The sequence below is a fragment of the Syngnathoides biaculeatus genome, chromosome 10 (genome assembly GCF_019802595.1).
Source record: "Syngnathoides biaculeatus isolate LvHL_M chromosome 10, ASM1980259v1, whole genome shotgun sequence".
NCBI lineage: Eukaryota > Metazoa > Chordata > Actinopteri > Syngnathiformes > Syngnathidae > Syngnathoides > Syngnathoides biaculeatus.
In genome coordinates, this window is record NC_084649.1 from 3,987,366 (window position 1) to 4,003,805 (window position 16,440).

At 42.3% G+C, this 16,440-nt stretch overlaps 1 protein-coding gene across 17 annotated transcripts in view; it reads left to right on the plus strand.

Annotated features, from left to right (window-relative positions):
• Positions 1-16,440, plus strand: part of itpr1b (inositol 1,4,5-trisphosphate receptor, type 1b) — a 135,008-nt gene that overhangs the window by 84,521 nt on the left and 34,047 nt on the right. For all 17 annotated transcript variants that reach the window (XM_061831424.1, XM_061831426.1, XM_061831428.1 and 14 more), the window contains 6 exons: positions 9,006-9,189; positions 10,892-11,154; positions 13,554-13,754; positions 15,171-15,281; positions 15,489-15,584; positions 15,674-15,808. In XM_061831424.1, the coding sequence (XP_061687408.1) occupies positions 9,006-9,189; positions 10,892-11,154; positions 13,554-13,754; positions 15,171-15,281; positions 15,489-15,584; positions 15,674-15,808 (990 nt within the window). The remainder of the gene's footprint in view (positions 1-9,005; positions 9,190-10,891; positions 11,155-13,553; positions 13,755-15,170; positions 15,282-15,488; positions 15,585-15,673; positions 15,809-16,440) is intronic.

A 16,440-nucleotide genomic window follows, 5' to 3' on the forward strand; every position in this document is an offset into this window, starting at 1 on the left:
GAATGAAATCAGAAGCATGGCGTCTCTCTCAGTTAAGAATGTATTGTATTTAGAATCTATAATATATCGTTGATTTGAATGAAATCAGAAGCGTAGAGTCTGTCTCAGTTCAGAATGTATTGTATTATATTTGCCATTTTTATTGTTTGTCTTACGTGAGCGCACGTGGCGTGACGTCACTTCAGAAGGCGTGGTTAAGTGCCCTGTACGGAGGGCTCAATTGTCTCCTAAAAAGCATTCTTCCAGTCACACATTTAAACATGCACACCTTCACTGGTAACACAAATGTTTACCCTCATTCCCTCCACTTCTTCTCAGTACTGAGTCGTGGTGTTCAAATCCCGGCCCCACCTGTGTAGAGTTTGCATGTTGTCTCTGTGCTTGTGTGGGTTTTCTCCAGGTACTCTGGTTTTCTCCCACATTGTAAAAACATACGCGAGAGGTTGATTGAAGACTTCAAATTGGCCGTGTGAATGTGCAATCGTGAAATTAGAGGATTATTAAAAATAAAGTGCAAAATGTGCGACCGATTGCAGACATGTAGGTTTTCAACACATCAAACCACACACAATTGGTCAGAAGAAAAGAGTGTTTAAAATGCATCACATCAACATTGAAAAACTTGAACGAATTCAAATGAAATTAATGAAAAAATGTCTTGTGCAGGAAGCATTTAAATTGATATACCCGGTAAATGTTTGGAGGCAGTCATTGTTGCTAAAGGGTAGGCAACAAAATTTCCATTCCTTTCCACAGCCATACATCCTATTCTGCTTTGAGGTTTCCATTTAATTGTATTTTTTTTTACTTACTTAGTAAAAGTACTTACTTGGTTTATAAAACTTTAATAGTTTGGTGACTTATCTCTTATAGACATTAATGAAAAGAGATTAAATAATAGCCAGGACTGTACAGCTATAAAAAGCAAAAGAAAAATGTTTTCCTTCCGCAGCATGGTGGAGGACTGATTAGCTCATATTTCTTACAGTTGTGGGGACCCAAATTCAAATCCGGCCTTACCTGTATGGAGTTTGCATGTTCTCCCCATGCCTATGTGGGTTTTCTCCAAGCACATGGGTTTTCTCTGACATTCCCAAAACATGCCTGGTAGATTGATTGAAGACTAAATTTTGTGTAGGTGTGAAGGGTAGTTTGTCTATTTGTGCCCTGCCACTGGCTACCAGCCAATTCAGGGTGTATCCAAGAGTAATCTAGGATAAGATCCACCACCTTAGTGAGGATAAGCGCTATAGGAATTTGATGAATGGAAGGTTTACCTCACTTAAACTTGATTCGGACGGAGACTCTATGGCAGTCAAGAGTCAAACCTGGAGATCACCACTGTACCGGCTGCATTCTTAATGCCAACCAAGTGTTCACAGATTACAGTACATACAGTATGTCAGTAGTAGTATAGCAGTAACTCAGTCTGTAAAGACTTGGGCAAAAATACAAAGATTGCAGCTAGTTGGTGGTGCTAGCGTTGTGAGAACACAGTGTCGAAGGTCAGACTTTACCAAGACCAAGACAAGCCTAAACTAGACTAGACCACGATGATGGGTTTAAACTGTTTATTGGTAGTTTATCCTCAAATAGTCAAGATTTACTTTTTTTTTAAACAGCCTAATCATTTACGGTGGGTTTACAACATTTGAGAAGAGCAGCAAAAGGAACATAAAGAGAAATTACACCAAAATGAAGACTAAAAAACGTGAATAATATTGTTCAAACATTAACTCACCATAGCCTTCTGAGATGTACATGCCAAATGAATATTTATTCATTAAAAAAGATGGTTCTTGGTGGATCTTATCAGCCCTTTGAAAGTGCAGTATGAAAAAAAATCTCAGATCTTGACAATTTTAAAAAAATAAATTCTTGTAAAAAAAATGCATCGTTGTGTGTATTTAAAAATACAACTCAAGTATAAAGTTAGGTTAAAAAGAGTGGAAAAAATGAAGATTTAATTGATTTGGTCTAAGCTACACACCAAGTATAATACTGTTCAATAAATGCAGTTTAACATGGAGCGAATAATCATCTCAGAAAGACAAACTAGATTAGGTTGTGTTACGGAACAGTTAACATTAGTTTACCTCTGCTTGATGTGTATTAGTAACACGTGAATTTTATATATGCGGAATGTCATGTGACCAAACCCGGAAAATGGGATAGCCGACTTGCTGTAGATGTTACGCTAACAAGTATGATGACTACGCTTTGATGACATGATTGTTCGAAGTTGAAGTTTCTCAAGTTTTGTTTTATTTTTGGCTGGTGTCTACAGACTAAAGGTAAATACATAAAAGTTAGATGTCATCTTTGGTGGCTTGTGTTAAAAAAAGACACCGTAGTCATTTTAAGTTCCTACGGTTGCTGTGTCACGGTCCCCATCACAATTCCCCTTAACAGGAAAGAAATGCTTAGACCCATTTTGCTGAATGCGGAAGTAGGTTGTGCAGACACCAGAATCATCACACTGATTTATCACATTAATGTAGTTGAAGAATAGCAGATTAGTACTGAGCTCAACAGATTTTGACAGAAAATCTCAGTTCTGCCTAGTCCAAGACCAAGACAAGACCAAAACTTTTGAAAGTCGAGTTTGGGAAAAGACCAAGACCATCAAAATGTCAGAGACTCGAGAGTTGCAAAACTATTGTTGAGGTGCCCTTGAGCAAGGCATTAAGCTCAGAAGCCCAGATGAGGTGAGCACTAATGACGTCCGTTTTTCCCGATTAACAAACAATCATTGTGTGGGATTGTGGTAAGGTGTGACAGACTTTGTGCATGATCAAAATACATTCATCAACGATGACAGTGGGGACAGCTTTTGATCCCCAGCAAAATCAGTTTGGATGCTTCTCACTGGAGGTAGATGCCCCTCCCCGTCCACGCCATTTCCACACACACAAGTAAGGGAGGTTCGGTTTCAGGTTTTCCTGTCCCCCATCCTTTCTCTCTCTCTACTAATCAGCTCCGATGATCTTATGTAACAGTGTTAGTGCTGAGGCGGCAGCGTGCCTTCACTGTAACCACTCAGCTGATTACTGTTCTTATGTAAGGAGGGATTGTTGAGAAGAAAATAGGACATGACATATGAACCCGGTGCAGAAATACAACAGGTTCCCGCGAACAATCCCATTGAACAAGGTGGTCCTTTGTATATTGTGCTATAACGCAATGTGTTCCACCTCACTTTGACTTCACCACAAATCTCTTACCATACAAAGTGGCAAACTATTGACCTTGTTGGAAAGGTTAGTTTTATGTGATCTGTGGTCTGGAATCACAAGAGAAAATGATGCTGTTGATATTTGGCGTCTGCAGTGCTGCGTTTACCGTGTGCACGTTTGGTACTTCTTCAGTAGTGTGTGGTATAGTGGTTCTGACATTTGCCCAAGATTTCAAAGTTATGGGTAGCTGCATGGATTGTAGAATTTAAATTTATGTCCTTGTTTTTCTTTTTCCCCTCCTTGCTTATCTGCATCCAAATAGTAATGCCCGGCCGAATAGTCTTGTGTGCAGAACTGTGTAAAGTCTCATTTTGTTGTCACTGTGATGGTGGCAATATACACTGCGTTTGGAAAGTCATTATATTTTTATATGGTAGTGGATGTACACGTATTATATACTTAAACGTATCTCCTAGTGAAAATAATAAAAAGTAGACAGTAACTTTTTCTTTATGATTGGTTATCCCAGAACCCCCAACACAGTCTTTGATTGTAATATTCAAGGACTGATACAGAACATTTGTAATCGTGACTCATGATCATAGACCTAGACTGTGCAAAAATAGTTACGGCCACTTAACATCACTTGTCAAATTATCATTTCTTTCCTCCAAAACATAATTGTGTTCATTTGTCCTTAAAATACAAAGCATAATCGGATTTTCCCCTCATCTTACAACTGACCCCTTGTTTACCCTCAATAATGACAGTTTGTACCCATTATGTCTTGCTTTATTGCTGTTAAAATGTGATTAGGTCTACCATATATAGTTGAAACCAAAACTTGACATACACTGTGCAAAAACACACATTTCATTTTTTTGGCTCACTGTTTAAGGTTAACTTGGACTAAACCACTCCTGTTTCTGGTCGGTCAGGATGACCAAAATAATTTAATTTTGTTAAATGTCACAATAATTAGAGAGAGAATTTCATTGACAATTTTAGATTATTTTCTTTGCGGTCAAACGTTTAGATACACAGAAAGTACTATGCCTTTGGGGAAGCCGAAATGATGACCTCATGTCTTTGGAAGCTCCTGATTGTCACGGACGAGACTCGGGGGTGGACCCAAATGCACGACTCAGGTGAGAGGTAAGCAGTGCGGAATAAGCCTTTATTCGTTCCAATGTCGGTTACCAGGGAGTCAGTCCAAACAAGCAGCAAGATCAGTAACGGCAGGCTTACGGGGTAGGTCGGGAGACAGGCGTTGGTCGGTACACGAGAGGTAGACGTCAGGAGTACGGTAGTGCGGGAACGAGGCATGAGAGGCAACGATCTAGCAGAGTAATAGTCGTCCCCCGGGTCCTATATGTACTGGGTCTTAATCAAAGGTCATGAGGCGCAAGTGGAAGCGGGTGAAAAATAGAGCCCACCTGGCCTGACGGGCGTTCAACCTCTTCGCCGACTTCAGGTATTCAAGGTTCTTATGGTCCGTGAAGACAACGAACGGTACTTGCGAGCCCTCCAGCCAGTGCCGCCACTCCTCCAACGCGCTCTTGACCGCCAGCAGTTCCCTATCTCCCACGTCGTAGTTCCTCTCTGCCGGGGTCAACTTTCTAGACAGGAACGCGCACGGGTGGATCCTTCCATCCCTGGGACTCCTCTGCGACAAGACTGCTCCGATTCCTGAATTCGATGCATCCACCTCCACCACAAACTGGTTATCTGGGTCCGGAATAATGAGAACGGGCGCAGTAGTGAAACTTGCCTTGAGCCTGCTGAAGGCCTCCTGGCAGGTCCCGGACCAGTCGAAGAGGGTATGTGGCGAGGTGAGCGAATGCAGAGGAGCGGCCACGGAACTGAAGTTCCTTATGAATTTCCTATAGAAATTGGCAAATCCCAGAAACCTCTGTACGTCCCTCCTGTTGGTGGGGGTAGGCCACCGCAGCACCGCGTCGACCTTCCCGGGATACATCCATATCTCTCCCTCAGCCAGGACGAAGCCCAGGAAGGACACGGATGCCCGATGGAACTCACACTTCTCCATATTCACGTATAATTGGTGTTGCTGCAGACGCCGGAGCACCTCTCTGACTTGTTGAATGTGAGAGGTTAGGTCTGCTGAAAAGATGAGAATATCATCCAGATAAACAAAGACAGATCTCTTCAGGAACTCCCGAAGCACGTCGTTAATGAAGTTCTGAAAGACGGCCGGAGCGTTAGTCAGTCCGAAGGGCATGACCAGATACTCATAGTGCCCTGTGGGGGTGTTGAACGCCGTCTTCCACTCATCCCCTTCCCGAATCCGCACCAGGTGGTAAGCGCTGTGCAAGTCGAGCTTGGTGAAGATCTGGGCTCCCTGGAGGAGTTCGAATGCTGTAGAGATAAGCGGCAAAGGGTACCTGTTCTTGACTGTGATGTCGTTCAGGCCTCGGTAGTCGATGCAGGGTCGCAGCGTGGAGTCCTTCTTCTTGACAAAAAAAAAACCCGCACCGGCTGGTGAGGATGAGGGGCGAATGAGTCCGTCTGCCAGCGAGTCCTCGATGTAGTCCCTCATGGCTTGATGCTCTGGTCCGGTTAAAGAGAACAGTTTCCCTCTGGGAGGAGAGGTGCCTGGCAGGAGTTCAATCGCGCAGTCGTATGACCGATGTGGCGGCAGAGACTTTGCTTTAGATTCAGAGAAGACCTCCCGTAGGTCATGGTAGCAGGAGGGCACTGCGGTCAGGTCCAGGGCGGTACTAGGTTCTGTTAGCCGAACCGGCGCAACTTGAATACCCCTGTCTCTCTGGACAGCGACACAGCGACTGAGACAGTCCTCTCCCCAAGTCTTGATCTGACCCGTGGCCCAATTTATGTGCGGATTACGTTCTTTGAGCCACGGGCTGCCCAAGATGATGTCGCTACTACGTGCGTCGAAGACATGAAAGCTAATACGCTCCGAGTGAGCGTCCGGAAAGCTCATACGTAGCGTCTGAGTGCGATGTGTAACCCGACAAAGGAACTTGCCGTTGGCGGCATAGGCGTGACGAAAACGTTGCGTGGGAAAGGTTGCTGCCCCCAGCTCCTCGACCACGTGGGGATTTATCAGATTTGCTTCCAACGCAGAATCAATGAAAGCCGTCACAGAGCATGAACGGGAGTCCGTTCCCAAGGTGAGGTGAAGAAGGGACCTCCCTGACCCCGTCGCGGTGTACCGCACACTCACCGGAGTAGCGATCCTGATGTCAGAATGCCCTGGTCGAGTCTGGCAACGGGCAATCAAGTGTCCCAAACGCCCGCAGTAAAAACAGCGTCCCTCTCGTCGCCGATGTAAGCGCTCCTCCGCTGAGCTGCCAAGCCCCTCCACTTGCATGGCTTCCGGTGAAGCTGACAACACGGGTGGCCGGGAAGCAGAAACAATCGGACTGCGACTCTCCCTCTCCTCCTCCCTCAGGCCCTCCATCTGTCTCTGCACGGTGAGGCGCTGGTCCACCTTGAGGGCCAATGCGATGAGGGAGTTAAGTGAAGGCGGAAGATCCATGGCCACGAGGTGACCATGGATCTGTGGGGACAGTCCCTCGTAAAATGCGTCATGGAGGGCTTCCTCATTCCAGCGGCTCTCGGCAGCCCAAATCCGGAACTCGATGGCGTAGTCGGACACGCGGCGACGCCCCTGGCGAATTGTCATGAGTGACGACGCCGCCTGGCGTTCCGGAACCGCATACTGGAACACCTGGGTGAGCGCGCAGACGAAGCTCGCCCATGAGCGGCAGGTCTCCGAGTTACGGCTCCACTCGGCGGTGGCCCATGCCTCCGCCCTCCCTGTCATGTGGGAAATGACGAAGGCGATCCGGGAGCAGTCCGTGGGAAAAGCGGAAGCTTGCAGCTCAAAGTGGAGATCGCACTGCGCCAGGAAGGGCTTGACGTTACCGGAGTCGCCTGAGAACCGCTCTGGTCGAGAGAGCGCAGTGATGGTGGCACGGGGAGGCACAGGAGCGGCCGCGCTAGCTTGGGAGGCTAGCCACGGTTGCAGCTGGGTGCAGAGCTCCTGGATCTGGTGAGTCATACCCTGGAGAGCAGCCTCTTGCTCACCCAGGCGTTTGCCCTGCACTTGCAGCACACGGCGAATGGCTTCAGAGTCGGCTGGGTCCATGTTCTTGGCTAGATCGTTCTGTCACGGACGAGACTCGGGGGTGGACCCAAATGCACGACTCAGGTGGGAGGTAAGCAGTGCGGAATAAGCCTTTATTCGTTCCAATGTCGGTTACCAGGGAGTCAGTCCAAACAAGCAGCAAGATCAGTAACGGCAGGCTTACGGGGTAGGTCGGGAGACAGGCGTTGGTCGGTACATGAGAGGTAGACGTCAGGAGTACGGTCGTGCGGGAACGAGGCATGAGAGGCAACGATCTAGCAGAGTAATAGTCGTCCCCCGGGTCCTATATGTACTGGGTCTTAATCAAAGGTCATGAGGCGCAGGTGTGCACCTTCAGATTAGCTGGCCACGCCCAGCCCTGGCTGGAATCCAGGAGCATGACACTGATAGGTTAAATGACAATTGTGAGTTAACTGACTGGACACTTGGGGATATATTTACTGTAAGTCAACACCTCAAACACTTTGCTTCCTCATTTGAAATCATGGGAAAATTGAAAGAAATCAGCCAGGAAATCAGAGAAAGAATCATGAAGCTCCACAAGTCTGGCTCATCCTTGGGTGCAATTTCCAAATGCTTGAAGGTGCGACGTATATCAGTTCAAACAATTATACGCAAGTATAAACATCATGTGAATGTCCAGGCATCACACCGCTCAGGAAGAAGACACGTTCTGTGTGCAAGAGATGAACGCATTTTGGTTAGATATATGCAACTCAACCCAAGAATAAACGTGAAAGAGCTAAAACCAATTAAGGCAACAATTCAAGGCATCAGAGAGGAAGCTAAAATTTTGGGTGCAAATGGGTCTTCCAAATGGACAGTGACCAATATGCATACTGCCAAAATTCTTAAAAAGTGGCTTTGTGATAACAAAGTCAATCTCTTGGAGTGAGAATCGCAAAGGCCTGATCTGAATCCCACTGAAAATTTGTGGCCAGTTCTGAAAAAGCATGTGTGAACAAGGCAACCAACAAACCTGGCTAAGTTACACCAATTCTCTCAGGAGGAATGTCCCAGGAGAATACTGTCAGAAGCTTGTCGAACCTTACCTAAAATGTTTGACCCAAGTCATCCAGTCATAAGGAAATGCTACTCCATACTAAGGAAAAGTATGTAAAGTTTTGACTTTGAAGAAAATATAAAATTCTCTTGATAAATGCTCTTTCATTATTAACAAAATTAAATTATTTTGGTGATTCGGACTGACCTGAAACAGAAGAGGTTTAGTCTCAGTTGACTTCCAGCAGTGAGACAAAAAATGAAATGTCAGTTTTGCACAGTGTGTGTAAACTTCTGGCTTCAACTGTACCTTTCCCATAGTCAAACAATAATTCCAGACATTGGTAGATTCCACTAAAAGGAAAAACGGCAAAGAAATAGTAATTTAAAGGTTAGTGTTGCAGTACATGAGCAAACCATAGCGATTGTGAAGACAATTGTGATGAGATGATTTGACAAATATATTTCCTACATGTTTGTGTGTCAAACTAGTAGCCCTGTGCATTAATTAAAACCAAAAAAATAGCCTGTAGTAGTTGATGACCCCGATCTATTATGTGATGTTCAGTAAGTTGTCGAACAGCAGGTGTCCTTTATATGTTATATTAACATTTTAGTTTTTTTCAAGAGCTATACAACAATGTATTTCACAAAAGAAAACCACAAACAAGTGTCTTTACTATATTCCCCAGCGCTCATTCTACCAGCGTTTGACGGGGGATAACAAGTCCGAGAAATTCTTCAAGGTGTTTAATGAGCGCATGAAGCTGGCCCAGCAGGAAATCAAGGCCACTGTGACTGTGAACACGAGTGACCTGGGCAACAAGAAGAAAGATGAAGAACCGCTTGAAAAAGACACACCGGGACGCAATAAAGGTTGGTGGTCAGAGAATAATAAGCTTCACGTGTGAGTGTTGCCGCAAATTAAATGAAGAACACTTGTCAGGTCAGAGGTCACTGATGTAATTGATCCCAAATGTCTTTCACTAAGTTGAGGTCAGTCCTTCCCCACCACATTTATCCAACCCTACCTTGTCATACCACTGTCATGCGGTAAAAGAAAATGATATTGCCCAAATTAGATTCCAGATTCTGGGGAATTTTAAGCGTTCTAATGTAAAACCTGATTGAGTGATGGGTTCCATAGCTGATTGTTCAAACCAAACTCATTTGGCTATTTGCTTTTTACAAACATTCGCACTTAAAGAAAACTTCATGAATGAAATGAAGTGTGTGAGGATTTCAGTACTTCAGAGGAATGACTGACACCATCAGATGTAATGTTTTATCGAGTTGCAATACAATTTTAAACACATCTGTTTGGATGTACATGAGAAAACACTGGACAGTTTTACATGGTCAATGATGAGATGCCCGACAAAAGTCCTTCCTGCAATGAGGTCTACGATGTCTTCTTGACTAACTTGACTGACTACGAAATCTATTTTGCGCGATTTTGTTTTTTCATACATCGTTTTCAAGTGCCTAACTGAAATAAGTCTCAATATTTGTAGAATTAGATCAGTCATTTTATTCCTGAAAACAAATCTAAATCAGGGGTGTTAAACGCATTTTAGTCCACTTGCCAAATTCACCCCAGTTTGATCTCAAGAGGGCCGCTCCAGTATATACGTAAGTGCTGCAATTAACGTTTCAATTTTTTGGGTCTACATAATAACAACTACATTCAATAAATAATCTGATTTCTGGATTATTATTTTGCAAATGCGGTTTCAAATGATATGAGTAATCTCAAATTATCATGACAAAATTTCAATGATATTATGAATCAGTAGTGATTTATACATTCAGGTTACAGATCACAGGCAGCCCAGTTGAGATTTAGTGGGGCGGGAAATATGAAAACCGTTAATGTATTTGCTGCAGTATGTATGTTAAAGACATCCACAATAAATGCAACATATATAGTCCTTGTAATATTAATTTAAACTAGCCTCATATTTAGTAGTTTGCTATAAAAAGCTGAAAATACAAACAATGAATTTTAATGAGGTTAACATTAGCCAGCACAATTAGCAACCCCTTTCCAACTAATCATATGCATCAAATTAGCTCGTAGACTATCGCGCTAAAGTCATCTTATCTGTCATCTTTTCCCCATGAGGCTTTGTCGCCCCAGTCACCTCCAACCCGAACCATTTTTATCCGGCCTTTAATAGACTCATGTGTCAATTAAGTTCACAAAAGCCCTTTAAACTGCATGTGTGCACATTGGCCCATGAAATAATTTCATAAACAACACACTCTTACTCCAAATGGATAAGAAGCATGCTCTGCCAGGCCATTCATTTCTCTCTCTCTCTCTCTCTCTCTCTCTCTCTCTCTCTCTCTCTGTTACGTGCATGTCACGTCATGTGACTCACAGCACATTAGGGTTTAAAATGCTTGTGTCAAAATAAAAGCAGAAATTTATATGTACAATTACACAGAAGCACGCAGGACAATGCACATGAGACAGTTTGGACTCCCTGATGGGCCAGTTCTGACTCCCAGGCCGTATGTTTGACACCCCTCATCTAACAGTCTGATCATGTTTGACTCCAATTGCTGTGATTAGTCAAGGACGTGCCACTGGTAGCCGTTATTACCGAGGAAGTGAAGGAGCAGCTCGTGGAAGCCTCAATTGTCACCAAGAAGGCCTTCACAACTTACCGCCGCGAAGTTGAAGCTGAAGAGCACCAAGCAGCTGCTGATGGCTCCTCTGTGGCAAATGCTGACAAGGGCCAGGAGGATGGCGAAATGAGTGTTATCATCACCATCATGCAGCCCATCTTGCGCCTCATGCAGCTCCTGTGTGAGAACCACAACAGAGATCTGCAGGTCTGTCAACACACAAGAGCCAATGTCTAATGCGAGTCTCATACTTTCAAATCTTTTTTGTCACCACACTGTCATGTAGAAATGAAACTGTGTTGAAAATAGGCACCCGTTGCAGAACTTCTTGTTACAGCTTTTTTGATGTCTGTCAGGTCTCAGTCTGGTTTCACTATGAGCTGTGTTGTTATTCAGGAATGGCTAGCTCATGTGATTCAGACTTCCTTTATGCATTGATTCCGTTAGGGCACAAATAATTTAAAAAAAAATGTTTTAAATGGTATTGAACCATTTTTTCTAATTCAGGTTCTGTTGTCTTCATGTACTGAGCTGGTAATTTAATGGATGACAAATGCATAGGTGCTACCTACACATTTGAACAGCACCATACAATTTATGAGGGTTCAGGTTTTGATTCACCTTTGGTCAATAAGATATCTCTGACTGTCAATTTTTTTTGCGTAAGTATAATATCCATGTATCTCTACACTCAGACACACACACACACACACACATAATACAGTATATATATGTGTGTGTCTGTGGTGGTGGGTGGGGGGGAGGGCAATGCCGATGGAAGATGTTAATGTGCAGCCACACAGTTTTCAAATCATATTGCTGTTGCACAACACTACACGTGATAGGCTTAAAATAATCATTTACATTCAATGTATGCTTCATTCCTGGATCAGCAAGATTTTCAAATCTATGAGTAATTATTAAGTATGGTGCTGCAAATAATGATTATTTAGATAATCGTTTAATCTCTTAGTCACTCATATGATTAATTGATGAATTGTATGAAAAAATAATTGCAGTACATTTATTCAAAAACAGGACATTATTTCAAGTTGTCAGTGCAAAAAACACACAAACATGATTGTGATTCAGTCATTGTTTTGGTCCATAACACGTTAAAAAATAGTCAAAGATATTCATCCCTCTTTTCCAACATGAAAGCAGACGTTTTGCAAATGATTTATTTTGATCGAACACAAAGATATTCAGTTTGCTTTCATGGAGGAATACCAAAAATCTGAAAATATTTAATGTTGCGATGCTGAAATTATGAGGATTTCCACACTGGAAAAGCAAAAGTTAAACAAGGTCACCCAATGATTAATCGGTTATCAAAGTAGTTGTCGATTAATTTAATAATAGATTAGTTATTGATTAATTGTTGCACGTTTATTTAAAGCCCAAGTGACGTGCCTATAAACATTCTAAAATGGATATTGTAATAAAAAATACATATAACATTCTTCACTTCAATGTCTATACGAAAAAATAGATATGAACGAAGAGCGTGTCATCAAGTCTCACTCGACATCGAAATGGTAGCCATATTGCCTGCAACATCATCAGCAGATGTCACACAGGGACATTCGCCATTGAAAACATGGAGTGGCACCTGCTACGGGAGAGGAACAACAGAGATTTTTCCAACACCCCTTCTGACACGGAAGCTCTTTTCAAAGAAGAGAACATTTCACAGTCGAGTGAAGTGACCGGGGCAATATTACGCCATCGTTTCGAGCCATATTTAGGCGATATGTGAATCACTTGTAACTAACAACAGACTCCCTAAATCCCCTCGCAAACGAGGGACTGGCCAGCCGCGAGCAAAAAATTAAACATAAAAAAAAGGAGCGAGCGAGCCCAATAAGCTATCGCCCTCTGCACCTGTGCAGTCCATTCATCATGGAAACGTATGAAGAGCGAATCCCTCCTCCCGAGTGTTCGGGCAATATCCAGCAATACAACAAGCCGGCATTCTGGCTAAAACCAAGGAACAAAAAACTACCTTCCCGCAGGTAAAACTGGTATAAACACAAGAGGCCCCCTGAGTGCGCTCCTGCTGATAACGTCTCTTCCTGCTTCTTCTCCAAAACAAATCCCTTGAGAGGATTTTCCCGGCGGGTGTTAGAAAAAAACCACGTACGTCAAAATCATGTTGTGTGGTGAAAAAACGGATAGATTCATTCTGACTGCCTTTTTATTATTTTTTTTTATTAAAAACATACTAAAAATCCTGTTTTTTGGTGTCTGTGGACCTTTAAGTATGTGGGATGTAAAGTATATGAAGAATACCCCGAGACTGTTTACAATATAACACAAAATGATTGAACAGGAGAGGATTTGGCCTCAGTTGTTTTCATTTTTGGATGTTTCCTGTCAGTGTTTTCATGGTCCTCTCGGTCAGAACAGGAAGGTTATAGATTTGGACAGTTCAAGATAATACAGCGCTCACTTTATAGGTTCAGTTTTTGCTTTATTTGTCTCACTGTAATGGGCACCTTCCTTTCTCAATGGTAGTTTAGAATTTCGTACACTGTATAAGACCACCTTGTTGGGCTCTGATACAGTCAGATGTTATAATAGTTTTGTTTTTGTATTTTCTCCAGAACTTTCTACGCAATCAGAATAACAAGAACAACTACAACCTGGTTTGCGAGACACTTCAATTCCTGGACTGCATTTGTGGCAGCACCACTGGAGGTTTGGGGCTGCTTGGACTCTACATCAATGAGAAAAATGTGGGCCTCATCAACCAGACTGTGGAAAGCCTCACTGAATACTGCCAAGGTCCCTGTCATGAGAACCAGGTGACTCTCTCACACGCACACGCACGCACGCACACGCATGCACACACACGCAGACGCAAACACAGATCCTGCACAAGTTTATGCAAGAAGGAGAGTCTATTTTTTTCTGAAAAGTGAAGCGTCAAACTAATTCTGTAAACTTTTATTTTTTTTTTAAACAGCGTTCAAATGTTGTTCCCTTTGATAATTCTCCCCATTTATTTATCTATTTATTTATTGCAAACACAGCAGATTTTTGTTTAGATTACATTTTAGTCCTTTTCATGGCCAACACGGCTTTCATGCTGTAGCTTTTCTGCCGCTCTGATTTTTCAAGAAAAGTTAGAAAGCCTCTTGTGTCATTTATGATGGTATCTCACATGATTGTACTATCCTCTGAACTTGTTATGGAGTAATTTTATGGCAAGTGTAAATCTGGGGTGATTACTGCAACATCCAAGTCTTTGGATTTGTTAACCTTTCAGGGTCCTGAAACTGTGTTTTAAAGGAAATGCAGAAAGTGATATGTTCATTGAAATGGGAAGGACATTGTCTTGTGATGAACTCTGTATTGTATTTTTTCTGCAACCTTTTTTAACCAGCATCCAGATTCAGGCATAATGTTGATGAGGAGTGACAAATATTTGCAAAAATAAACAGGACAGCACAAAGTCAGCCTTCAGGAAACTTGACCTTCTGTCAAGAAATGTGACCCTCCTCCTCAGCACATGACTATATCTGCAGGGTGTGTGATATCCCAATTAATATGCATATCAGTCAAGAAGGAAACTGCCTTTTGGGTGCTGCTTATGCTGTTTTAAGATGTCATATATATACTTATATATATATATATATATATATATATATATATTTTTTTTTTTTTTTAACACAGCAGATCCATAGGTGTGTGTTCTTGTTGTTTCTAACTAGATGTTCTCTGTGAATTATGATTCATTTCCGCAATATCGTTAATATACTGTATACAGTTTGACAACTTTTACTATGTATACAGTACATACTGTATGTAGTATATAGTCTAAGAAACCAATATCATGTACTTTAGAGAAAAGCTGTTGCCTATCAGATGAGGGGCAGAACTATGAAATAAAAGTGTATTGAGTATGTTTTCCACAGGTATCATTGTAGTGATTATGACTTCATTTTCCCTTAACTTTTAGCTTTTTCCAGTGTGACCCTGGTTGATTTCCGCATGATTGACCCAATGACCCGATCACCTCCCCGACTTAACTAGTATTTGACTGACTGACTTAATTATATAATAAGAGGAGAAGAGGTGTCGTCAGGGACTCAGCTGAAATAAAGCCTACATGTGGGGAAACTCTTGAATATTTTTTTTATGAATACTGTGTGGTCACTGATAAACTGATGAATTCAATGTTCATTATGTTCATGTGTTTATTATTGTTCATTCTATAGAACTGTATTGCCACGCATGAATGCAACGGTATTGACATTATTATAGCGCTTATCCTCAATGACATCAATCCCCTTGGCAAGAAGAGAATGGACTTGGTGTTGGAACTAAAGGTGAGCAATTATTAATTTTAATTGTGTTATTTTCTACCAACACCCCCACCCCTCCAACCACGACAGTGATAAGTCGATCATTTGTTGTACATCTTGTCATACTGTATGTTTTCTAATGTTCATGCAAACTTATTATATTGCTGAATTTCATATAACCAATACTGTTTAATGGGATGTCAATTCCTATTCTGTGTAATGTTCTCACAGAATAATGCCTCTAAGCTTCTTCTTGCCATTATGGAGAGCCGCCATGACAGTGAGAATGCTGAAAGGATATTGTACAACATGAGGCCTAAGGAGCTAGTACGTGAATGAAACCATTCAAATATTCACAGCATTTAGATACTGTATGAGATGTGGATTTGTTCTGACCATTCTCTAATTCTCTGTAGGTTGAAGTGATAAAAAAGGCATACATGCAAGGTGAGATTGAGGTTGTAGAGCCTCAGGAGGGTGATGACAGAGAAGAGGAACATTCTGCATCCCCACGAAATGTTGGCCATAACATCTATATCTTAGCACATCAAGTAAGACTGCCACATGCACTCACATGAGCACATCTCCATTTACGCCTCCAGGCATTGGACTATTTAGAACCAGACATTAATAAAACGAAACTAATGGATCATGAAGCGCATATCTTTAATTTACTGTGCCCAGTTGTTCAATAGTAAAATATCTGTGGGGCAACACATTCACTCGTGTACAGTTCGCCTGATAAAATAAGTAAATCCGTATGGATCCGGAGCTTCATGACTGTTACAATAGTGTTCAAAATAAAAGCAGTCCAATGTGACTAACCAGTTTAATCCTTGTTTTCAGTATATTTCATATTGCTACAAGTCAAACGAGTTAGTAGTAGGTGCATTAGGTAGATTCGCAGAAAATCAACAAAACCCAGCATTCATGAGCTACGTACACAGACTTAAGGCTGTGTAGTTGCACAATTTGGTGAAAGGGGTGTGTTAAAAAAATAGCAGTGTGGCATTCAATCAGAGAGGTCATCAATTTTTTGAAAAAAAGTGTGAATCAGGGGACCCCGATTTCAAAATGAAGCCAGCATTAACAGGTGTTGAACACGGATTTCCCCTTGAAAGCCTGAGGAATATGCGTCCTTCAGCACATTGTTCAGAAGAACAGCATACTTTAAAAGGTTGAT